General features: G+C 39.8%; 1 protein-coding gene and 1 long non-coding RNA gene across 2 annotated transcripts; one reads left to right on the forward strand and one right to left on the reverse strand.

Annotated features, from left to right (window-relative positions):
* Nucleotides 1-963: 963 nt before the first annotated feature.
* LOC307137417 lies at nt 964-3744 on the reverse strand. Its single transcript, XR_013817908.1, has 3 exons — nt 3566-3744; nt 2677-2769; nt 964-1118 (listed from the first exon to the last, which is right to left on the reverse strand). It is a non-coding gene; the product is annotated as an uncharacterized lncRNA (long non-coding RNA).
* Nucleotides 3745-7557: 3813 nt separating this feature from the next.
* On the forward strand, nt 7558-17274 carry LOC307137450 (uncharacterized protein). The gene is made up of 3 exons (XM_079835109.1): nt 7558-8025; nt 8451-8518; nt 14237-17274. The coding sequence occupies exon 3, from the start codon at nt 14242-14244 to the stop codon at nt 16060-16062; it is 1821 nt and encodes a 606-aa protein (XP_079691235.1). The 5' UTR covers nt 7558-8025; nt 8451-8518; nt 14237-14241; the 3' UTR covers nt 16063-17274.
* Nucleotides 17275-27285: the final 10011 nt, after the last annotated feature.

The raw sequence follows: 27285 nt of genomic DNA on the forward strand, positions 1-27285 counted from the left end.
CAACCACTTTATTAGGTTTATACTACATATAATTAATGGTAGCATTGCTCATAACAGTAAGCTTTTAAGTCATTGTTAAGACAAACAAAACCATAAGCTCTCAAAAGACAAAAAAAAATCATAAGCTCATTTTTAACAGTAAAAGCTCACATTTTAAAAAGACAAAATCATAAGCTCATTTTTAACAATAAAAACTCATTTTTAACAGTAAAAGCTCATTTTAAAAAGACAAACAAAATCACAAGCTCATTTTTAACAGTAAAAGCTCACATTTTAAACAGTAGTCTTCTAGTTATTAACAGTAAGCTCACATTTTAAACAGACTAACAAAATCGTAAGCTCACAATTTTTATAGTAAGCTTTAATTTTTAATAGGAAGTTCACATTAAAAAAAAAGAAAAACATAAGTTATTTTTAAAAGTAAGATCACACTTTTAAGACACATGAACAACAAAACAGTAAGCTCATTTTAAACAGTAAGCTCACATTAAGTCATATTTTTAAAAGACACATGAACAACAAAACTGTAAACTATGTGCCAGTTCCTTGAAATGTGTCAATACCATGGTAATAATCTGGTACTGCCACAGTGTTTTGTAAGGGAAGTTTGTGATCATTTTACAGAATCTTGAGACAAAAAAAGGCGTTGATCCTGTGGTGGTTAAAGTCTTACTTGCTTCTTACCGGACAGGAAAAGCACAAAACAGAAAGGCCAGTTAGACCTCAATGGTGTATCTTAACAGCATAAAAAAAAAGAGTTTTGAAAATGCATGTGCTGATCCTGTTTCTCCTTTTTAACCAAACAGCTGATTAGCCAAGGATTGTATTTTTGGCTGCAGGTCTTTCTGCCCCATGGAAAGGACAATGCGTTGAATGAATTCAAATGTTTACTTCAGCGACTTTGGGTAATTCAAGTTTAATGCATAAATTAGTCCAAACAGAAGGCACATTGATTCAGGAAGGTTGTGTAGATTGTCCATCACCACTTTTCCCTCAATTACGATCCCAAATGAGGAGGGAGACAAATGCAGAGAGTTGAGGGGCTGAAGAGTCATCCCATCCTCAACTATTACAATCCCCACTGGCATGTCAAGATTCACGCAGCGATCATCGGACATCTAGTGTAGATGAATAAAACTAATTAATTAATAAAACATTAATTCTCATGCATGCAAGATTATGTACAGTACTGTGCAAAAGTCTTAGGCATGTTAGTATTTTCACCCCCAAAAATGGTTTTAAGCCAGTTATTTATAACTTTTATAATAGTGTGTCAGTAGGTTATATCCGTTTACATTTTCAAACATTAATTTAGCCATTATTTGTAATAATCCATTCCATTGAGATTGTTGTATGCAGAAGGAGTCTGACAACAGAGCTATGATCCACATGGAGATCTGATCCCACCATCATCGAGTCCGTCTGGGATTACATGAAGAAACAGAAAAAACTGAGACTAAATCCAGAAGAACTGTGGCAGTGTCTCCAAGACGCTTGAAGAAACCTTCCTGCAAAGCTACAGTACTTAGACACTTGTGTAAAAATGCTGTAAAGTCAGGAAACTTTCAAAAATAATGTCATAAGTAGACTGTTAATTTTTGATCAATTAACTTCTATTAACTAAATCAAATCAGTGTTTGTGTGACCACCCTTTGCGTTGAAAACAGCTTTTGTTTTGGGACACTTGCTCATAGTTTTTCAGGGAGCTTTGCAGGAAGGTCTTGGAGTCTTGGAGACACTGCCACAGTTCTTCTGGATTTAGTCTCAGTTTTTTCTGTTTCTTCATGTAATCCCAGACGGACTCGATGATGGTGAGATCAGATCTCTGTGTGGATCATAACTCTTTTGTCAGACTTCTTCTGCATACAAAAATCTCACTGGAATGGATTACTACAATTAATGGCAAAATTAATGTTTGAAAATGTAAACGGATATAACCTACTGACACACTATTATAAAAGTTATAAATAACTGGCTTAAAACTATTTTTGGGGGTGAAAATACTAACGTGCCTAAGACTTTTGCACAGTACTGTACATTTCAAATGGTGCAACTTCAACTTAAGGGTTAGTTCACCCCAAAATGAGAATTCTGTCATTTATTACTCACCTGTATGTCGTTCCATATCCACCTTTGTTCACCCAAAAATCTAATACTGTATACATTTCTTTGTATTGCAAAGGAAGATATTTAGAAAAAAGTTTGTAACCAGGCCGCTTTGGGCCACCACTAACTTCTATAGTATTTTTTTTCCTATTATGGAAGTCAGTGGTGGCCCAAAGCGGCCTGGTTACAAACTTTTTTCTAAATATCTTTGCATTCAGCAGTACAAAGAAATGTATACAGTATCAGATTTTTGGGTGAACTATCTGTTTAATTATGTCTTTCTTGCCTTTATAGACAAGGAAGTGATAGTAGTGTTGGATCGATTTGGAGGGACGAAAACCTCTTGGATTTCATTAAAAATATATTTTTGTGTTCCAAAGATGAACAAAGGTCTTATGGGTGTGGAACGACATGAGGGTGAGTAATTAATGACATAATTCTCATTTTTGGGTGAACTAACCCTTTAGATTAAAATTGATACAGTGAGTGTGAATGATAGAGAGTGTGAAGGTGTATGTGTGAGACAGTGTGAATGTCTTTTGAACATTATTTTCTACTTGGAACACTTACCAAACATGTCTTAAAGAAAGCAGGGGAGTCATCTCCAAACACGAGAGGTAGTCCTTGAAGCACTAAAGTTCGGACCTCAGTTGGCTCTGACAACTTGAGTGGAATTTATAAAACAATTTTATTACATCCAACCACTTGTTATTAATCATACATACATACATACATATTCCTAACAGCATTCAAATAGTTGAGCACAACAGATCAACTATGAAGTCTGTATAGCAGATTATACAGGTTTAAAGGGTTAGTTCCCTCAAAAATGAAAATAATGTAATTTATTCGTCACCCTCATGCAGTTCCAAACCCGCAAGACCTCCGTTGTTCTTCGGAACACAAAAAAATTAAGATATATATTTAAATCAGTTCATGTGAGTACAGTGATTCAATATTAATATTATAAAGTGACGAGAATATTTTGAGTACGACAAAAAATAAAATAAATAACGACATATATAGTGATGGTCGATTTCAAAACACTGATTCATAACGCTCCGAAGCTTCATGAAGCAGTGTTTTGAAATCGGTTATCACTAATATGTCATTATTTATTTTATTTTTTGTCGCACCAAAAATATTCTTGTCACTTTATAATATTAATATTGAACCACTGTACTCACATGAACTGGTTTAAATATGGTTTTAGTACATTAATGGATCTTGAGAGAGGAAATGTCATTGCTGACTATGCAGGCCTCACTGAGCCTTCGGATTTCAACACAAATATCTTAATTTTTTGTGTTCCGAAGATGAACAGAGGTCTTACGGGTGTGGAACGGCATGAGGGTGAGGAATAAATGACAATTTTCATTTTTGGGTGAACTAACCCTTTGATAAATGTACTTTATTGTAATACATTTATATATCTATGATATTTGGATTTTTAACAAACCTTTGTTTGCTTCAGAAGGTTCATCAAGAGCTGACCAGCAACTCCCTTTTTGGCTCTGAAAATGTCCAAGAGGCATGTACTATGTCGATCAAGGGTCTCGTAAAATTCCTTTTTCAGGTTTTTACCAGCAATCCTGTTAAACTCCATGTAGATCTGGAAAGAAAAATCATTTCAAAATAATATTAGATTCATCCCAGTCAAAAATGTGTTGACCTAAAATGAAAATTCACATTATATAGTCAAAGGGATAGTTCACCCAAAAATAAAATTTTGCTGTTGATTTACGGTCACATCATCCAAGATGTAGGTGATTTTTTTTATTTATTTAGTATGACACTAAAGTTTTTGTATTTTTTTAAATGAAACTGTGGTCTTCAGTAATCAATATAAATGCAAGTCAATGGTAACCATCCCTTTAAGAATAAAAAAAAAAACATACAGCAAAACAATTAGTATTTACAACATTGTTACCTTTAATCCACAGCCTCTGCAAACGCATTCACAACAGTCTAAAGCACTATGTTAATGATATATCAAACGTTGGGAATCTGTGAAAAGTCAATGTTCCCTATTTTGGATGAACTAACCCTAACAGATTGTCACTGGGAAAGTGCCCTCAAAGAAACACCTTTATACCTTTTTAACATATTTATAGGTTTATAAAAATACATTAAGCACTTTCTGTACATTCCTGGATGTGTATTCCTATTCTAAGGTACTAATATACACTATTTAGGTGAGGATATAGTGCAAAGGTTTTCCATTCCAGGGTACTGCCCCAAATATGTTACCCTACAGTGAAAATCATATAAATATAAAAGTTTACAAATCGCTCACAGGGACATACACACAGCTCTGATAATGTTAACTTTTTTATTTTATTTTAAAAAGTAGAAAAATCCATAGAGACAATTGAATACATTTAATAAAATCTATTAAAAAAAACAACTAATGTTATGCACCAGGGACACGTTACATCAACAGAACTAATAATTAAAAATATAGGCTTATTTCTGTAAATGTGTCACAATTTCGTTAATTTTAGCCTCGCATTGTTCCCCTCTTTAGGCGGGAAATGGTCTGCAGTTTTTAAGTCAACATGACTGGCCAAATTATTTAAAAGATAACGTCAGTAAATCACATAGTAACCCAATTTTTCACCAAAAGATTTCACAAAACAACGTAAGTTACACAAGGGGAAATTTCAGGGAGCCTGGGAGTAAATTAACTCGAATTTAGAGCCACAATAGTATGTTTATTGTAAATTAGCAACGTCTGTGAAACATTGGCTTAGTTTGCCGGTTGGCCGACTGCTCCGAAGTTATCACAGAAACTTGATATTAACTTAAACGCATTTATACCTTGTCCATCCGTATAAAATATGTTTTTTTACAGACAATAAACCAAAATGTACAGGCGTGTTACACATTAACTTACCAGTGTAATCCATTGGCCTTTATCATCGACTCTCTCTCCCTCCTCTCCTGCTTCATGATCCGTCTTGCCTGCTAGTGCCGCTGGGGGAGGAAAACAAAACATACAGCGGGAAATTCAAATGTTCGTATAGAAAGTTAGAAACTCAAGTGCGTTTATAACTAGAAATACTCTACAAAAAATAACATTAAACATTTTAAAGGCTACCAAGCAAAATGTACACGTATATTTTACCAGTAACCTACCTACCAGCGTAACGTTGCGAGTCTTTCACTACGAATCTCTTCCCGCCTGCTTTACAGCCAATGTACGTTACTTGTGTCGCTGTCGGAGTAAAACGGGAAAATAATGATAACATTCGAATCAAACGTGTAAAGCCAATAAGACAAACTTATATGATAGTTTAAAATATAAATATCTACTTACCAATTTAACTTTAGTTTTCTTCACTCAATCTCAAGATGGTTCTGCCACTCTGTGTGTCAGCAAATTCAGCAGCACGGAAAAACTTAAATCGACCAATCAGCGCGGTTGTCAAGGCAGAATTTCAAGAACGACCAATCATTTTAAACAGATAGATAGTGAATAATTTAAATAAATTAAAGTTGTGCACTCATAGCACTTAAACTATTAATTAAACAGATTTTTGCTGCCAAATGAGTAAGTTAAACACACCTGTTTAAGTTTGGATGCCAAAACTTGGTATATTAAGTATTGTCAAGTTATTGTAACTTGATATCTTTATTAATGACAACATCTGGGTTTACAGTGTGTGAGCGGCGCTCATTTGTTTTCGATTTTCTCCTCAAGAGGCTGCGCGAGCCTCAACAGCATACATAATTTATTATATCCACCATCGATCGCCATTTACACTAAATGAATGCAGAATCATTCTTGCATTTTGGTGATTACCTAGTTATTTTTGGTATTGACGTTTTAATCAGGATACTTGTCCGTCGGGCAAGTAACATTCAACTTCACTTGCCCCTTCAAAAAAATCCACTTGTCCCGGACAAGCGTTAATGTCGTGCCCTGGTGTACATTGCATATTACCAGATTTTTTTTTATGATTCTCAAACGACTCGACCGATTATTCAGTCTCTCTAAATCCCTCCTTTCCACAAGCTACTCTGCTCTGATTGGTCTGATGGCTCAATCTGATATTATTGGTCTAATGCTTACAGCGTGTGTCAGAAAAGATCGGCCATTACCATAACTGAACTTCAGCTCCGGAGGCTTCCTAAAGCTCAGCGATTGTACACACTGTAAAGACAGTAGCGATGGCATCACTTTTAACATATCAATCCGAGCACGAGTCCGATGATGAAACATTGGAAAAACTAGTTATTCAACCTGAACCTCCATTGCAAGGACGACTTGAGCAGGACATTTCTCAGTGACACACCACTCAGTTTGAGCTACATTATAAGCTGTTGCAAATGTAATTCCTCCCCATCAGCATTAACTATTAAAAAATCATATATTGCTCAGGAGCAAGTTGGTCTAATAAAGTGTGTCTTTTTAATGGATAAGCGTTTTGTAAATCCCATTTAGACTGTTGTGAACTTCAGTTGTTTCTTGAAGTAGGGAGACCAGGAGACTTCGGATCAAGACAGAATGATTATTTTATTGAGAACTCTCTGTGCTGCAGGTCGTCCGAAAACAGTCTGATTTAAACAGCATAACTGATAGGTTATATACATTCCAAAAGGGGAGGGATTTACATTGAGGTTGAACAAAGCATGTAAATTAAAATATACAGGTTTTGGGAAAACCTGCCCAGACAGAGTATCACCTACTCCTAATCAGCATAATTATTCAAACGCATAGATGCTAATCCAATCACTCAGGCAGTATTGCTCTAAACTTGTCATGCTAAATAGTCGTGAAGTGCATAAAGACAAAAGACTTAATGTCTCAACCACTTACACAGCCTGACGTAATCTCCCTCAAGTTTACTTCAAAATGTAAAACACAAATATAGATAATGTTTTCAGTTATATTCTATTACATTGGAACCTAGATATAACAATGTATACATTTGTAATCTTACAAGACCTCAGAGATTTGAGAAGCAATTGTCAAAAGGTTTTACTGCTGTTGTATTTCTGTGGTAATTTTAACCACTAACTCTTCAAATCCTCATCCTTTGGAACTCTTTACAAAGAGAATTTGTTGACATGTACACAACATGAACCAGCTACAGTGTTTGAGAACGGGTCAAAGTAGACGTTGTTCACGGACAGCCAATGAAGACAATAGACAGACATTATGCAAATGTGTTACCGCGTTATGTATTGTAAGAGAGGATTCCTATATAAATATTGAAAGGTATTGTGAACTTACACTTCCAGATACATACACACGCACACACATGAGACAAGACCCTAAGCAAAGAGGATGAAAGGGAAGGAAGAATGTCGAAATATGGCAAAGAATGAAGAAACCAGCATCCTCTGTCGGTGGGGTGACACAAGTCAGCCGTTCAGCAGTTTCAGTTCCTCTGGAAAAAACCTAAGAAACTGCATTGAGATCAATGTAAAAGATTCTGTTTAAACACCCGTCTTTTGTTTCTTGGTTGTGCATCTTTTGATTTGTTTGATAGGTGCATCCTCGTGGAGAAATTAGTTCTCTACGAGCATTTGCTTAAATTGCTCTGCTGTATTATTTTAACTTGAATTGCTCGGATGAGAACAAGTTATTTTTTTTACATCTATTGCTTTGAACTGCATACAAGGTAATTAGCCTGTGTATTCGTCCACTCATACAGAACTGCCCTGTTGAGATTGGATAAGCTGAAGTATTATAATCTGTAACCTTTTGATATTTTGCTAACAAATATTAATCATTGTGTAACCAGTATTTTTTATTCTTTTGTTTAAATACATTTTTATTTTATAAGAACAAAATACTGTTCAGTTTTTACTTCAGCTTATAAAGACAGTTCTATAAGAATAGAAAGAGCGTTCTAGGACATCTTACAAGGCCAAGGTCAACCAACCATCCATAAGAGAATCTGCTGGAAGGTAAGCGTGAATTCATTCAAATGGTTATTGACTGATTATTGATTTTGTATTGTTCAATAAAGGGTAAGGGGTCATACACCTAGATTACTGAAACAAGCCAGCGCAGGTTTAGACCTAATTCTGACCTGACAGCACAAGACTACTTAGTTCAAGTTATTATTGTTGTATTCTTAGGGTTAATCACGACCTGAGTTAAATACCAGATCTCACCACAGTATTCAGGTCATGGAAGTGAGACTGGAGTTTCTGACGACTCATTCAGACGGTTCAGAGTTGATTCTTTCTTTTGGGAGACAATAACTTTATTTGTTATGCACTTTCGACTTTGCAGACCGTTTACATTAACAGAGCTATATTACACACTGTGTGAAAGGTGATATTTGAAAACGCTTTAAATTCTGGAAAATATTCCCTTCTTCCCACAGGAGAAGCAGCGGTAAGCAGGAGGAATTACTCCAGGAGAATCTACTGACAGACTATTGTAAAGTTTGAGGTAAACAGGTTGGTGTTTTCCTTCATTCTCTTTAATGACGGATGAGGAACATTAAAGGGCATATTGCAGGTTACATTTTTTTCAAAATTTATATATTTAACCTTGTATGAAAATACCATATTTTAAAAATAAATATAATAAAATAAATATTATTTGCTGATGACACTAATATATTCTATTCTAGTGATACTTATACTACACTTATAAATATTGTAAATAAAGAATTAGTAAAACTAAAAATGTGGATGGATAGTAATACATTATCTCTGAATCTACATAAAACAAAAGTAATGATGTTTGGTAATTATAAAGAAAAATCAGAAGTATTAATAAGTATAGATGGTGTTGCATTAGAAAAAGTTTCAGAAATTAAATTCTTAGGACTTACTATTGACAGTAAATTAAGCTGGAAACCACACATCAGATACATACAGGTAAATTAGCTAAAAGTATTATGTAATTAATAAAGTTAAATATGTTCTGGAATATAATGCCCTATATATATTGTCTTATTCAGTGGTTTTGCCCTATTTCACTTATTGTATTGAAGTTTGGGGCAATAACTTTAAATGTTTACTACATTTACTCCATTTCAGAACGGGTTAGACCCTAAGGAAAGCCAAACTACTAAATGTATTTTTTTTTTTAAGAAATAAACGTTGTATACAGTTTTGAGAACATTTATTATGCAAAACTGTAATTATAACATATTGTTGCAGATAATGGTTACGGTTAAAAATTCAATAAAATATAGTACACTAGCTGCAGAGACTTTAACAAAAAAAAAGCAGAAAGTTTTAAAAACGTCCTGTAAGCGCTTATCCATATAATGGCAGTGAATAGCGACCAGGCTAAAACTTTACAAAAATTATACAAAAGTATCACGCAATGATACAGGGAGATGCATGCCAGATCTGTACCAATTTCGGTACCACAATTTTGTATTATTTATTTTTATTTAAGTATTTAAAAAAATTAAATGCAATTCAATAAGTTTATTATTTATGATAATAATCATTATAAGTAAATAATACATAAACATTTAAAGGCTGTATGCTGTTTAAAAGTAAACATTGTTTATAAAAAAGATCAAGTGAAAAATAAGCAACCATCTAGGCATACTTTTTATTATTATTAGTTGAGACGAATTATTATTACATAGAAACAAAGTTAAATCTACTGTAGGCTACAACAGTAGCCTAATATATTCTGAAAAATTTCTCACGTTAAACCAAACTTTTATTTTGACAGGTTGCCGTGAACACCTTTGAGTGTCTGTTCATTTTATGATATGATTGAGTTTTCTCAAGTGAAATGGTAAATTCTCATGAAGTGAGGGTTTATGCGTTCGTGTCCTCTATAGCAGTGTTTCCCAATATAATACAATATTTCTCGGCTGTATAAAGTTTACTTAAGGCATATACAGACTGTGTCTGCTAGAATACTCATCAAGATGGACATGTTGACATACTTTTTGTGTGAGTTTGTCCGTTCAAGAGCAAGACTTGAAAGAGAACTCAATATTTGCGCGCTGTGAGACGTGTGCGCGCTTTCGAATGAGTGCACAGACACACATTTTCTCACAGCGCGCGACTTCTCATTCGTGTCGTCTGGCACTAAACCCGGGTGATGACGGAAAAAATGACTGGTCATATTCGAACATACGGCAGCACTCGCATGCATTGAACAAAGTTTACAAAGAGAGAATTATTTGAAAAATTTGAAAGAAAAAAAAATGGTTCCGGTTGGGAAACACTGCAGAGTAGAGTATATCGGCCGGCCGATATATTGGGCCGATATTTGCGATTTTTACATGTATCGGCATCGGCCGATACAAGGCTGCTGCATTCGCCGATATTTTTTTCAAGAGATTAAGTGCACCTAAGCATTAAATGACTAGGTTGTAAATAGTTTTAAAAGTATAAAAGTTTTAAGTATAGTAAAGTCAGTATGCACTTTATTATGATGCTTGCTTGTTGATACTGTGTGCATTAGTGTAATTATTTTATTTATGCTTAAATATTTATTTTCAGAATTTAGTTTCACCACTGAACTCTTTTTTCTTGTTCTACCTCACCTGTTGTTACTATTTGTTAAATATTGTTTTTTTAGTTCAATAAAAGTTCCTTTTTTAAATTTTAAATTGTTATCATCATGATCATTGTGTAATTTTTATGATGTAAATTGAGGGAGCAAAAGCAGTATCGGCTCCAAATATCGGCTCAAGAAAATCGGCAGCCCATATCGGTCATCGGCGAAGGCTGATGAAAAAAAAATCGGTATCGGTATCGGCATCGGCACTAAAAAATCCATATCGGTCGATCCCTACTGCAGAGACTACAAAGACAGTGAACGAGTGTGTGTGTTTGTGTGCGCACGCGCCCACTCATCTGTGCGTCGGACGGCTTAAATCCGAACCAAGTCCAAACAATGGATGTTGCTCCTGTCTTTTTTACCAGCTCCTCCGTTTCGCTTTCAGCTATGTTTACTCAAGATGACCAATACGATGATGCATTGCTCCCAGTTGCAGCTCGTGGCTCTACATTTCGCGGGTAGATTCTGTCATGAACGTGCATTATCACGATAGTGCAATATAACTAAAATCTCTATCGTAGGCAAATTTTGTATCGTTTATATCGCATATCGTTTATATCGCCCATTACTATCTACCGGTTAATATTCAAAAGTTCTTTACTGGAAGAGAGGAGGGCTATAACCTTAGGGGATGTGGTAACTTTAAAGTCCAGGTGGTGAGAACCACCAGGAAAAGTTTGTGTGTATCTGTGTGTGGTGTGACTTTGGAATGGGTTGGGGAAAGATATGGGTATATTTGATATAGTATTACATAATTATTATAAATACCGAGATATATTTGTATATTTATGTTAATGAGGATTATTACATTGCATTATTGTGTTTATTGAGATGGTCATAATGTAATTGGGTATTTTGTATATAAAATATTATAATATCACATAAATCATTAGTAATTTAACAGACAATGACAGCAGCTATATGGTGTAATATAAATGAATTGGGGGTGGAAGTAAATAAGTTCTACTTCTTTCTACTCCCTTTCGAGCAAGTACGTGTGTGTATATGTATATGTATATGTGGGATATAAGCTATTATATTTTTCTATGTATATTGTATATTATATATATATACTGTGTTTAATTATATATATTTTTTTTATTTTTTGTTGCTAGAAATAAACTTCAATCAATCAATCAATCAATCAATCAATCAATCAATCAATCAATCAATCAATCAATCAACCCATATGAAAAGGTAATGCAGGATTTAAAATGTTTTAAAAGAACTTAAGAGCACAAATTTAGTAGATAAAGTGGCCGTTTCAACCAGAACTCTTAATGCTTCACAAAGACATTTTGGACAATTTCATGCTTCCAACTTTGTGGGAACAGTTTGTACGGCCCCTTACTGTCCCAACAGGACTGCGCACCAGTGCACAAAGCGTCGGTCCATAAAGACATGGATGAGCGAGTTTGGTGTGGAGGAACTTGACTGGCCTGCACAGAGTCTTGACCTCAACCCGATAGTACACCTTTGAGATGAATTAGGCCCCGATCACACAGAACACGTTTTTCAGGTTTGACAAATGACAACGCGAGGCGCACTGCACAGCCTTTTATTGGTCGACGTTTTTCAATTTAGAAAAGAGCAGTGTGCTGCCTTTTTTTTATGTTGCTAGGAAACCCCCGAATCAGCTGTGCTGTCAGTCTAATCAAGACAACGGTCGCCGTAATGGAAGACCCGCCTCTCAATTCAATCGATTGGACAATAGAAAAAATCGTGATGACGTTGCTTGCCTAAAGGATGATATTAAATGAATAAACATCCACACTCGATGCTTCTTTGCCCTTGTTTTTACATGAATCAATTGCAACATTGATGAATATAAATTAGGGCTGTAATCTCCCAGTCGATTAGTCGATTATTAGTCGATACGTTCTGGCTCAACCAAAATTCTGATTGGTCGATTTTTTTGCCGCGTTCATTTAATCAGTTTTGCCGCGTTCATTTCATCAGGTGGAAAGCACATAATGGGGGGTTTTTCAGAGCACCCCTGTTTCACAGGTAACAGTCTGTCTTCAGAACACCCCCCTTGTTTCCACTTCTTTTGGATTAGCCCAACCCACTGGAGAAGAGAGACAGATTGAAGTAGGCTACTTTGCGTTTTCATAGTCAGTCCTCTTCTACCATGTCAACAAACACATCGGCAGTGTGGCAGCATTTTTTAAAAATAGAAAATGGGAAAAAAGTTGAATGAAAATTCTCAAAAGTTCTTGTGATGATATCACTAGATGACAACATAGTAACAGTTACTATATTTTCGGAAATCATAGGCTATGATATTGCGCAGGTGCACATGATGCAACGCTGACAGACTCATTTCAGTCCAAAATAAAAATGTCAAAAACGATTTAATATACTGCAAATAGCCTACTAGTTTTTTATGTTTATTTATAATTCATTTACGCAGACAACAAGGCTACCAACTACTGCGCACAGTGCGCAGCTAATTCATTTAACGTTTTTTTTCCTAATGTAATTTTTAGTCGAAATTTTCAGGACTTCAGTCGACCAAGATTTTCTTTGGTTGATTACAGCCCTAATACAAAGTATGTACATTAACATGTGCATACAGTCTCACATTTTTCAAAAAAAAAAGTTTGGAATTATGTGCTGGTAATTTAAATATTTTATAAATAATAACGAAATAAACCCATAACAGAATTAATGAATAAAGGATAACATGAAACACACACAATAACACTGTCTGTGGTTCGGCCGCCGGCGGGAGATGTGACGTCACAGGTCCATCAGAGATGCTGCTCGAAGAAAACGTGAACTGTGCACCGCAAGTCTTGTTTTTTAAACATTTGCTAAATACCAAATCAGTTGTGATGAGAAACCACTAACGTTATATCACATATACGTTTAGTGTGTACGGATATTAACGAGAGAGACTTATGCCTGATGGTCAAAGCTTAGTTTCTGTTATTGGTAAGTAACAATACTAGATGACCAATACCAGCTTTGCTATTGCCTGATACATGATAATAATCTGTACAGTATTGTGATCTGAGCAGGGTTCATATTGTTAGCTAGCGTATCATTAGCTAACACTGGTCTCTCACCAGACACTTGCCGTTCTCCACTGGTTCTCCTCACACAACAACTCAATTTGTCTCCTCTAATCGTTGTTCTGTCTAATCCTGGCCTGTCCCTAATTGTGTGTCATAATTGTATGGCTGTGGTCTGCCATATGAGTATTAATAAACATTTATAATTTCCTCAGCTTCCGGACTGTCATTGCGATCCATTGTTTTCCTATCGTTGAAATTCACTGCACTTTACGTTTTCACGCACACACACGTTACAACACTTCCAGCGTTGGCATTTTTAGATGCAGAAGTGTAATTTTCTCACAAAAACGACTCCAAAAGCCTTAGTAGCGTATTTATAAGTATATTTTAAATAAAATCTAGTTCCTACATAATTTTTCTATACATTCACTGGGGTCTCTAACCTGCAATATGCCCTTTAAGATGAAAACTGACATAGAGTAGACTTGGAATACTAGATACTAGTAGACTTGGTTGTAAACTACATTTGTACTAGAACCAGATTTTGTTTTGTTTTTAATTTGTCCTTTATTTGAAGAATGAGAATTTAATGTTTTTATTCTAGACCCGATGGAAGTGAAAGAGGACAAACGGCATCGGCTTCAAAAACCTCATGAATTCACAAATGAAGATAGAAACATCAGTTCACAAACTGAGAAGAACTCCACACCGAAACGATCCAGAAAACCTGGAGTCAAAGGTTCTCTCACCTGCTCTGAGTGTGGAAAGAGTTTCACATATAAATCACAACTTAAGGGACACATGAGGATTCACACTAGAGAAAAAACGTTCACATGCTCTCAGTGTGGAACGAGTTTCAATCACAAAGGACACTTGAAAAGGCACCTACAAATACACACTGGAGAGAAGCCTCATACATGCACTCAGTGTGGAAAGAGTTTCAGAGATAAATCAGACCTTAAGAAACACATGAGAATTCACACTGGAGAAAAACCGTTCACATGCTCTCAGTGTGGAAAGAGTTTCATTAGTAAAAGCACTCTCGACGATCATCTGCGCCGTCACTCTGGAGTGAGATCATTCAGCTGTGATCAGTGTGAGAAAACATTTGTTACTCAATCAAACTTAAGACAACACCTTAAAGCTCATACTGGTGTGAAGCCTCACTTTTGTTATTTTTGTGGAAAGAATTTTTCACAACTGAACTCTTTAAAAGTGCATGAACGTATTCATACTGGTGTAAGACCTTATATGTGCTTTGACTGTGAGAAGACCTTCAGTTCATCCAGCCACTTAAATCAACACCAGAGAGTTCACACTGGAGAGAAACCGTACAAGTGCTCACACTGTGATCAGAGTTTCTCTCAGGCAGGAAAACTGAAATATCATGAGAGAGTTCACACTGGAGAGAAACCGTACAAGTGCTCACACTGTGATCAGAGTTTCTCTCGGTCAGAATCATTGAAATATCATGAGAGAGTTCACACTGGAGAGAAACCGTACAAGTGCTCACACTGTGGGAAGAGTTTCTCTCAGCCAGGATCATTGAAAGATCATGAGAGAGTTCACACTGGAGAGAAACCGTACAAGTGCTCACACTGTGATCAGAGTTTCTCTCAGGCAGGATCATTGAAATATCATGAGAGAGTTCACACTGGAGAGAAACCGTACAAGTGCTCACACTGTGATCAGAGTTTCTCTCGGTCAGAATCATTGAAATATCATGAGAGAGTTCACACTGGAGAGAAACCGTACAAGTGCTCACACTGTGGGAAGAGTTTCTCTCAGCCAGGATCATTGAAATATCATGAGAGAGTTCACACTGGAGAGAAACCGTACAATTGCTCACACTGTGGGAAGAGTTTCTCTCAGCCAGGATCATTGAAATATCATGAGAGAGTTCACACTGGAGAGAAACCGTACAATTGCTCACACTGTGATCAGAGTTTCTCTCAGGCAGGATCATTGAAATATCATGAGAGAGTTCACACTGGAGAGAAACCGTACATGTGCTCACACTGTGAGAAGAGTTTCTCTCAGGCAGGATCATTGAAATATCATGAGAGAGTTCACACTGGAGAGAAGCCGTACAAGTGCTCACACTGTGAGAAGAGTTTCTCTCGGCCAGGAAACCTGAAAGATCATGAGAGAGTTCACACTGGAGAGAAACCGTACATGTGCTCACACTGTGATCAGAGTTTCTCTCGGCCAGGATCATTGAAATATCATGAGAGAGTTCACACTGGAGAGAAACCGTACAAGTGCTCACACTGTGAGAAGAGTTTCTCTCGGCCAGGAAACCTGAAAGATCATGAGAGAGTTCACACTAGAGTGAAGCCACACCAGTGCTCTTCATGTGGGAAGAGTTTCACCCAATCATCTAGTCTACAGTATCATAAGAAAAAGCAATGTTCACCTCTAAGCGTTTGAGAACAAGACTTTCTTGAATTGAAATCACTGAGAGACTCAGCTGTTTAGGGGTGTAACGGATCACAGTTGACCCACGGATCACGACCCATGGTTCGGCATGCACGTGACCCGCGGATTTATTGTGCATTTTTTTTAAACTTGTGGATTCATCTGAATTGTTTAGCGATCGCAGACTAAAAGACAGTTTTTCTGCCAATATTGCTTTTAAGTGATCTCGTTCCTTTAAACTCGATGCTGAGTTTCAGAGAAACAAATGTGTTCACGTGAACTGGGCATGTTAATCAGTCAACAGTGGCTAGCGGAGAAGTAAAAGAACTTGAAAAGCCTCCCGCATCATTCAAATCACATGTATGAGAGCATTTTGGCTTCCCTGTAAAATATAAGGATGACGGAAGAAGGGTGGTGGACAAAACTCTAACAGTATGTAGGCACTGTGGCACGAGAAAGCCGTATGAAAGTGGCGCATACATCGAGCATGGCACCTGCTGACGCCCGTTTCACACATACTCCGTTTGCTGTGCGTATTTTTTCTGTACACATGTTAACGGATACAGCTTTCACACTGCACGAGGCTTCGTCAGTGCGTTCCAGGAGCACGTAGCCGTTCAGCTGTGCTGCGATCGTTTCCACACAGAGTCTATTTTTTGATGTGCTGGTACTGAATTAAAGATTTTAAAGTATTATTACTGGTATATAAATCACTTAATGGCCTAGGACCTAAATACATTGCAGATATGCTGATGGAATACAAACTCAACAGATCACTCCGATCATCAGGATCAAGCCAGTTAGAAATACCAAGGGTTCACTCAAAGCAAGGAGAGTCTGCTTTTAGCTATTATGCCAGCCGTAGCTGGAACCAGCTTCCTGAACAGATCAGATGTGCTCCAACAGTAGCCACTTTCAAATCCAGACTCAAAACACATCTGTTTAGCTGTGCATTTACTGAATGAGCACTGTGCTTTGTCTGAACTGCTTGCACTTTATTTTATGTTTCAATTGAACCCTGTTTTATCTTTGCATCGTTTTACTCTTTTCATTTTTTATACCTGTATGGTTTTTTTGTTTTTATTTTATTCTTCTTATGTATATATTTTATTTTATTCACTTACACATATTTTAATTCCATTTATGTGTAAAGCACTTTGAATTGCCACTGTGTATGAAATGTGCTATACAAATAAACTTGCCTTGCCTTAATTTAGTTGCAGGAAATTACTAGTCATCCAATTTTTTATATCAGCTATGCATTCCGTTAATCTTGTGAATTGGTAAGTTTCATTAGGGCGTGAAGAAATATAGAGCTGAGTATCGTCAGCATAACAATGAAAACTAACACCATGCTTCCTAATGATATTTCCCAGTGGTCGCATGTACAGGGTGAACAGCAACGGTCATAGCACTGAGCCTTGCGGTACTCCATACTGAACTTGTGATTGGTGTGACATCTCTTCATTTACTGCTACAAACTGATAACGGTCAGATAGGTATGATTTAAACTATGCCAATGCAATTCTGCTAATGCCAACATAATTTTCAAATCTATTCAGAAGAATGTTGTGGTCGATAGTATCGAATGCAGAGCTAAGATCGAGTAACATTAATCGAGAGATACAACCACGATCGGATGATAAGAGTAAATCATTTGTAACTCTGATGAGAGCACTCTCAGTACTATGATATGGTCTAAATCCTGACTGGAAATACTCACAGATACCATGTCTTTCTAAAAAGGAGCATAGTTGTGAGGACACTGCCTTTTCTAGTATTTTTGACAGAAAGGGTAGATTTGAGATTGTGTTATAAGGTAAGGATGAGGGGAAACCAGGGTTATAGCAATCAATAGTCTTTAATGGGTATGACCTCGTCCAAGGAAAAACATCAACGTAAATGTAGGCAACAGTCAGCGCCAAAACAGAATCAGCCAGCAAACTGGAAAACGGAAACACAAGTCCCACGAGGACCGAAGGTCTGGTACCCAGAGCTGCCTATAGCCAGGCAGAGACAGATCAGGCCGTTGAGCGGGTACAAGCCGTGGGTTGGGGTAGATCAGGTCAGAACGGGTCTCTCTGCAAACAGGCACAGCTCGATAATTCACAGTCTTTAAAGTACACGTACTCACAGCGCATTAACGTATAACCACGTAGAACGGACAGGACAAGACAGGAGATACGTAGAAGTCTCTAACACTCAGTGAAGGAATAATCCGACAACAAGTCCTAGAAGGAGAGGGAATAAGAAGCAGTACAATCAAGGGAACAGAGAGAACAGGTGGGGAAACGAATTGGACAAGGAGACACAGCTGAGAGAGATAATGAGCGAAGCATAAGGATGAGCGTGATGAGTGAGTGCGTGCGTGAATGACCACAAGAGGGAGACAGAGAAAGGAAAACCCAGGATCATAACAGTACCCCTCTCTCAACGAGCGCCACCCGGCGCTCCTAGGGGCACCTGCCGAGACCGGAGGAAATCAGAGATGAGGGAAGGATCCAGGACGTCCCGGGAGGGAACCCAGCTTCTCTCCTCTGGACCGTATCCCTCCCAGTCAACCAGATACTGATGACCGCGTCCCCGACGGCGCATGTCCAGAATACGGCGAACCCTAAAAACGGGGATATCCTTAACCATACTAGGACCCTGAACAGGGCGGGAGGGAGGGCGAATGGCAGGCTTAACGCAAGAGACGTGAAACACAGGATGAATCCGACGTAATTTAGGCGGGAGGTGAAGCTTAACAACGACAGGATTAATCACCTTAGAAATGCGAAAAGGTCCGATAAAACGGGGCGACAACTTGCGTGAATCGGACTGGAGAGGTAAATTAGTAGTGGATAACCACACTCTCTGACCGCAAACGTAGCGAGGGCTCTTAATCCTGCGTTTATTAGTGGCAATGGTCATGCGCTTTCTAGCTCGACAAAGGGCGGACCGCACTCTTCTCCAGGTACGCTTACAACGACTAATAAAGGACTGTACGGAAGGAACGTTCGATTCAGAGTCCTGGGAAGCAAACAGCGGCGGCTGGTAACCGAGGCAACAATGGAAAGGGGACAGTCCGGTGACGGAGGATGGAAGCGAATTATGGGCGTACTCGGCCCAGGAAAGATGCTGGGACCAGGACGCAGGACTCTGGTGAGTGAAACTGCGCAGCATGCGGGCGATGATCTGATTGGTTCGTTCAGCTTGACCGTTAGTCTGGGGATGATAACCGGACGAGAGACTAACGGATGCCCCAATCAGACGACAAAACTCTTTCCAAAACTGAGACGAAAATTGAGGACCCCTATCTGAAACTATGTCAAAGGGAAGACCATGTAACCTGAAAACCTGATCGACCATGATCTGGGCGGTCTCCTTGGCAGAGGGGAGTTTAGCGAGAGGAATGAAATGGGCTGCTTTAGAAAAGCGGTCTACTACGGTAAGAATAACGGTATTACCTGCCGACGGAGGAAGCCCAGTGATGAAATCGAGAGCCAAGTGGGACCACGGACGCGAAGGCACCGGTAACGGCCGAAGCAGACCGGCTGGAGGAGAATTGCCAGCCTTAGTCTGCGCGCACGTAACGCATGAAGAAACAAATCTACGCACATCACGCTCCAACGAGGGCCACCAGAAGCGCTGGCGGATGAACGCGAGTGTGCCCCGAACGCCAGGGTGAGCAGTCAATTTAGAAGTGTGTCCCCATCGAAGGACTGCCTGTCGCGAAGAAACGGGGACAAAAAGAAGTCCCTTAGGAACATTACGCGGAACGGTGGCTCGACCGAGAGAGCGCTTAACCAACCTCTCTATTCCCCAAATAGACGCGCCAATTACCCGACCCGAGGGAATAATCTCCTCCGGTTCAGAAAGAGGAGCTGACTCGAAAAGACGAGACAACGCGTCCGGCTTGACGTTCTTGGACCCCGGGCGAAACGAGATAGTGAAATCGAACCGGGTGAAGAACAGAGCCCAGCGCGCTTGACGAGCGCTGAGTCTCTTAGCCCCACGGATGTATTCGAGGTTACGATGGTCAGTCCAGACCAGAAAAGGAACGGAAGAACCCTCCAACCACTGACGCCACTCGCCAAGCGCTAGCCGAATGGCAAGCAATTCACGATTACCGACGTCATAGTTTCGCTCAGCGGGGGAGAGACGGTGCGAAAAGAAAGCGCAGGGATGTATCTTACCGTCAGCGGCGGACCGCTGGGACAGAACAGCTCCAACTCCCACCTCGGAGGCGTCGACCTCGATAATAAACTGCATAGCAGGGTCGGGAGTCAGAAGAATCGGCGCGGTAGTGAAACGGGATTTCAGAACGTCAAACGCTGACTGCGCTGCCTCTGTCCACTTGAATTGAGACTTAACTGACGTAAGAGCGGTAAGAGGAGCGGCCACTTGACTAAAACCAGGTATAAAACGGCGATAAAAATTGGCAAAACCCAGAAAACGTTGAAGCGCCAAACGAGACTCGGGAACGGGCCAATCAGTGACTGCCTGTACCTTAGCCGGGTCCATACTAATCCCCTCTGCCGAGATGACCGAACCCAGAAAAGTAACGGAGGAGGCGTGGAACGAGCACTTCTCAGCCTTGACAAACAGTCGATTCTCTAATAGCCGCTGAAGGACGCAACGAACATGTTGGACGTGTACCTGGAGAGACGGTGAAAAAATCAAAATATCGTCTAAATAGACAAAAACGAAAACGTTGAGCATGTCCCGTAGGACGTCATTGACTAAGGCCTGAAAAACCGCGGGGGCGTTGACTAACCCGAAGGGAAGGACGCGATACTCAAAGTGTCCGAGGGGCGTGTTAAACGCGGTCTTCCATTCGTCCCCCTCCTTGATACGCACCAAATGGTAGGCGTTACGCGAATCGAGCTTCGTAAAAACCCTAGCTCCCTGTAAGAGCTCGAAAGCCGATGACATCAGTGGCAATGGATAACGATTCTTGACAGTGATGTCATTCAGACCCCGGTAGTCTATACAGGGACGCAAGGAACCGTCCTTCTTCTTCACAAAGAAGAAGCCGGCTCCCGCAGGAGAAGAAGAGGGAACGATAGTCCCGGCGTTTAACGAATCGGACAAATAGCTCTCTAGCGCCTTACGCTCGGGAGCGGATAATGAGTATAGTCTTCCCCGAGGAGGCGTGGCCCCCGGGAGAAGATCTATCTTACAATCATACGGGCGGTGAGGAGGAAGAGAAGTGGCCCGAGAACGACTGAATACCTCCCGTAAATCGTGATACTCCTCCGGCACCCCAGTTAGATCACCAGGCTCCTCCTGAAAAACAGTCACAGACGAGACAGGGGGAACAGCAGAAGACAAACAATCAACATGACATGACAGTTTCCAAGACAAAATAGATCCCTCCGCCCAGTTAAGCTGGGGATTGTGGAGAACTAGCCAAGGATGGCCTAAAACCACCGGGGAAAAGGGAGACTGAAAAACGAAAAATGAAATAGTCTCACTATGATTACCAGAAACAGTAAGTGTCAATGGAACAGTTCTCCTCTGCACCCTAGGAAGGGCGCTACCATCGAGGGCGTACAGGGGGGTGGAGTCTTGTAAGTCAGAGAGAGGAATCCCATGTTCCAATGCCCACCTCTCATCAACGAAGTTCCCCTCCGCCCCAGAATCAACCAATGCTGAGCACGAAACTGACGAACCCCGCCAGCGCAGGTGCACAGGAAGAAACGTGCAGGAATTGGATGGACTGACCCTTGATGTAGCGCTCGTCAGTAACCCTCCGCCTACTGACGAGCGTTGGCCCTTTACCGGGCACCTGGAGACAAAGTGATCAGCGGCAGCACAGTACATGCAAAGGCGATTCATAATCCTGCGTTGACGTTCCCGAATGGAAATTCGAAGACCCCCAAGCTGCATTGGCTCGGGATCAGCGGGTGAAGGAAGTAACGACTCTCTCGGTGTGGAAAAGGGGAACAAAGAAGCCTCCAATCTGCGGGCCCTTCGTCGCACCTCGAACCGTCTCTCCACTCGCAGAGCCAGCTCGATCAGAGAATCCAGGTTATCCGGGACTTCCCGGGCAAGGACCTCGTCCTTGACCTCCGAACACAGACCCTCGAGAAAGCGGGCTTGCAGGGCAGGACCGTTCCATCCACAGGTGGTAGCCAGAGTACGAAACTCAATCGAGTAATCAGTGACTGACCTCTTCCCCTGGCGCAGAGTGGACAGAAGGCGAGATGCCTCATCCCCGTGAGCAGAGCGATCAAAGACTCGGATCATCTCCTCTTTGAAAAGAGAAAAGTTCTGGATACAGTCTGTCTCAGCAGCCCAGTTAGCCGCCGCCCACTCACGAGCCCGTCCGTCAAGGAGAGAGATAACGTAAGCCACCCTAGACCGTTCCTTGGCATAAGTCGAGGGCTGGAGAGAAAACACAACCTCGCATTGAGTGAGGAATGATCGGCATTGCGTTGGCTCACCCAAGTAGCACGGCGGGTTGTTGATGCGCGGCTCAGGCGGATCGCGACCTCCAGCGGAACCCGTGACCTCCTGGCGATAATAGTGGAGCTGCTGGGTCAGGTCAGAAAGCTGGGCGGTCAGGGAGTCCACAACACGTCCTGTGGCAGATAAATCCACTGCATGCTTGCCCAACAGGACACCCTGGAACTTGACGGCGTTTAGAACGGGATCGCTATTCGCCTGGTCCATACCTCTTGGTGGTCGGATTATTCTGTTATAAGGTAAGGATGAGGGGAAACCAGGGTTATAGCAATCAATAGTCTTTAATGGGTATGACCTCGTCCAAGGAAAAACATCAACGTAAATGTAGGCAACAGTCAGCGCCAAAACAGAATCAGCCAGCAAACTGGAAAACGGAAACACAAGTCCCACGAGGACCGAAGGTCTGGTACCCAGAGCTGCCTATAGCCAGGCAGAGACAGATCAGGCCGTTGAGCGGGTACAAGCCGTGGGTTGGGGTAGATCAGGTCAGAACGGGTCTCTCTGCAAACAGGCACAGCTCGATAATTCACAGTCTTTAAAGTACACGTACTCACAGCGCATTAACGTATAACCACGTAGAACGGACAGGACAAGACAGGAGATACGTAGAAGTCTCTAACACTCAGTGAAGGAATAATCCGACAACAAGTCCTAGAAGGAGAGGGAATAAGAAGCAGTACAATCAAGGGAACAGAGAGAACAGGTGGGGAAACGAATTGGACAAGGAGACACAGCTGAGAGAGATAATGAGCGAAGCATAAGGATGAGCGTGATGAGTGAGTGCGTGCGTGAATGACCACAAGAGGGAGACAGAGAAAGGAAAACCCAGGATCATAACAGATTGGCCTGTAATTGACTAATTCTGTAGGATCAAGTTGCGTTTTTTTAATAAGTGGTTTAATAATAGCCAGCTTAAAAGTTTTTGGTACATGATGAATTAATGATATTAAGAAGAGGATGTATGACCTCTGGGAACGTCTCTATTAATAGGCTAGTCAAGCATACATGTTGTTGATTTTGATGATTTAATGGGTTTAGCCAATTCTTCTTCTCCTATAGCTGTGAGTGAGTGTAATTTTTCCTCAGTGACACTACAATGCTCTGTCTGATGTGATACTGATGTTACCTTTCTCCTGTTACTGATACAGGCTTACCATGCTCCTAAATCTGAGGGTCCAGGTTCAAAAGAGTATGACATATGGGGATGTTTTTCTAGCGCTCTCACCATGTGTGGAAAATAACAGAAGAATAGTGTACTGACCTTGGGGTTAGAAATGGTATAAAAGAGGGGAGAAATATTTTTGCTGCAGTACACACTCTGCAGCCACCCTTGGAATTACTGTATGATTGTTAACTCTCCTTTTGCAAAAGAATAAACCATTTAATGAAATTGGAAAAAATGTGTCTCTTATCCCGTGATCATTACAATTCGCCTCAACAGTAGCTTATGGCTGAAAAGAGTTTACTAACATTGGTTTCATTTATTGTGTGTATGGCCAGTAATGTTGTGTGTAATGTATTGATTGCACATTTTAAAACTGACAAAAAGGCTTGATTATTGAATAAACATACTTTAGTTGACATGCAATCAAAGTGTTTCAATATTGCTCACTCTAAAGTTATGAATTATTGTTTTAAACAAAATCTGCACCACAATATTCAATTTATATTAGAACAGCATTAAAGATTTTAATTTTTAGAGGGTTTATTTCTGATATTTATGTAATTTCAAACCCTGGTTATGTGTAAAGTGAAATTAAAAAATATACTATGGCTAAAAAAATATAGCACTGGTCATTTAATTTGTGTATTATGTTGTGTAAACACAGATTAGGCATACCATTATAACCACCTTCCTAATATTGTGTTGGTCCTCCTTTTGCTGCCAGAACAGGCCTGACCCGTCGAGGCATGGACTCCACTAGACCCCTGAAGGTGTGCTGTGGTATCTGGCACAAAGATGTTCGCAGCAGATCCTTTAAGTCCTGTAAGTTGAGAGGACTTGTTTATTCAGCACATCCCACAGATGCTCGATTAGAATGATATCTGGGGAAGTGGAGGCCAATGCTGTGTTCCAGTTCGTTTTTATTTTGCCCTTCACTTGCTAACTTCCCTCCGTCTCGTTCACTCGGATGTGTGTCATTGCTTGCGTTGCATGAGTGCCCACCACTGGCGGAACCTTTGCAATGGATTTGTGGGATGCACATCCAGGGCACAAAGCTCCCGTTCCACCACATCCCAAAGATGCTCTATTAAGTTGAGATCTGGTGACTGTGGGGGCCATTTTAGTCCAGTGAACTCATTGTCATGTTCAAGAAACCAATTTGAAATGATTTGAGCTTTGTGACATGGTGCATTACCCTGCTGGAAGTAGCCATCAGATGATGGGTACATGGTGGTCATAAAGGGATGGACATGGTCAGAAACAATGCTCAGGTAGGCCGTGGCATTTAAACGATGCCCAATTGGCACTAAGGGGCCTAAAGTGTGCCAAGAAAACATCCCCCACACCATTACACCACCACCACCGTGCAGTGGTAACAAGGCATGATGGATCCATGTTCTCATTCTGTTAACGCCAAATTCTGACTCTACCATCTGAATGTCTCAACAGAAATCGAGACTCATCAGACCAGGCAACATTTTTCCAGTCTTCAACTGTCCAATTTTGGTGAGCTTGTGCAAATTGTAGCCTCTTTTTCCTATTTGTAGTGGAGATGAGTGGTACCCGGTGGGGTCTTCTGCTGCTATAGCCCATCCGCCTCAAGGTTGTGCATGTTGTGGCTCTCACAAATGCTTTGCTGCATACCTCGGTTGTAACAAGTGGTTATTTCAGTCAAAGTTGCTCTTCTATCAGCTTGAATCAGTCGGCCCATTCTCCTCTGACCTCTAGCATCAACAAGGCATTTTCGCCCACAGGACTGCCGCATACTGGATGTTTTTCCCTTTTCACACCATTCTTTGTAAACCCTAGAAACGGTTGTGCGTGAAAATCTCAGTAACTGAGCAGATTGTGAAATACTCAGACCGGCCTGTCTGGCACCAACAACCATGCTACGCTCAAAGTTGCTTAAATCACCTTTCTTTCCCATTCTGACATTCAGTGTGGAGTTCAGGAGATTGTCTTGACCAGGACCACACCCCTAAATGCATTGAAGCAACTGCCATGTGATTGGTTGATTAGATAATTGCATTAATGAGAAATTGAATAGGTGTTCCTAATAATCCTTTAGGTGAGTGTATACCCCCACGTTCATCTACACAGTTAAAGAGATTAATTCATCAATATTTCCTCAAATAGTACATTTTTATATACTAATTTCCTGTGTGACAGGACTGATGATGCTGTGACAGGACTGACTTTATGGATTTCATTGATGCAGAAAAAGTTATGTTTTGTGTTCTTTATTTAAGTTTTGATAAGCATTCTATTTTAAATTATTATAATTTTAATGTTAATGTAATATTAGACTATGGTAAAGTTCAGCCAAGGACATATAATAAGGACCTAATTCATTAGAATATGACTGACAACTGATATAGTCCAAACATCTTTTTTAATTCAATAAACTAATTTTATTTTATTTCAATATAAAAACATTTAATTGAACAATTGATTTAACAATTGTATTCAATAGGCATTTAACTGAAAAGCACAATGTAAAGTAACTGTGGTACCACATCATATTACGGCTTAGTAAGAACAGGGTATTACTATGGTAATATCTACATTATTATTTAGGAAATTAAATGGTAATAATAACAGAAATTGCATGTAATTTCCTATGTAACAATATAGATACTACCATAGATTCATCCTGTTATTATCAAGCTGTAATATGAAATGGCACTGTGATGGTAAAAACAGTGCTACAGCCTAGGTAAAAGAGGGACAACATTTGAAAAAAAAAACGGTCAATGAGCATAAAAAGCTTAAAATTTACAGTGTAATGTCTTTATATGCAATAAAGGTAATAAAAAAGAACAATGCCATTCATTTGTAAGGCCCTGTCACATAGGGATGTGACCAGGATGTGACAGAGCCTGATGTGACAGGGCCTGACGGTCGGCCATTTTAAACCGCCATTAATCAGCCTGCCAGCATGCTAGCATAAAAACTGTTATCATGCAAGAAAGGGATATCATTATCCTTTTAGACATGTTTTAGATTTGAAACATTTTCATTATTTTCTGTGATTTTTTACCGTGACAAGGCCTGACCCTTTAGCTCGTCCTCCTCAAAAAAACCCATACAAAAACAAGCTTAAAATCATACAATTAAATGACAGAACTCATCCTTGATCAGTGTCATCTTCTCCTCAGTCAAATTATGTCACTTCCTCTGGGTCATACCCTGTCACGGCCTACAGTGTTTTTCCACCAGGTGGCGTTGTTCCATGTTCTAGAGTGAGCATCAGGAACAGATGTGGTGCATTACCGGTGATTGACCGCGAGTACAAAAGGAATGGCTGAGTTGGACTGTGGTCGTTCATCTTTTCCTCTTCAGTTCCAGATTGTTTTTCTTTTCTTTATTTAACTGAGTTGTTGTATTATTACTTTGACTTATTTTCTATTAAATGTTTATTTGTTAAATTGAGTTCCATGTGTGGCCTCCAGTTGTGTACTACAGTTGACCGAAAATTGCTTATATTTCTTATAGGAATTACAAAACCATGTTAGATACAATCAGGGACATGTGACCAATAATAAAATGCTATTTATATATATTAAAAAAAATCATTAGGAAAACATTCTAACATCTAGCCTGACATTTTAGGGGTG

This window comes from Gobio gobio, assembly GCF_949357685.1.
Source record: "Gobio gobio genome assembly, chromosome: 14".
Taxonomy (NCBI): domain Eukaryota; kingdom Metazoa; phylum Chordata; class Actinopteri; order Cypriniformes; family Gobionidae; genus Gobio; species Gobio gobio.

Bases quoted from the DNA above. Each gene is read 5' to 3' on its own strand.
- LOC307137450 (XM_079835109.1), top strand. From the start codon at position 14,242: ATGGAAGTGAAAGAGGACAAACGGCATCGGCTTCAAAAACCTCATGAA.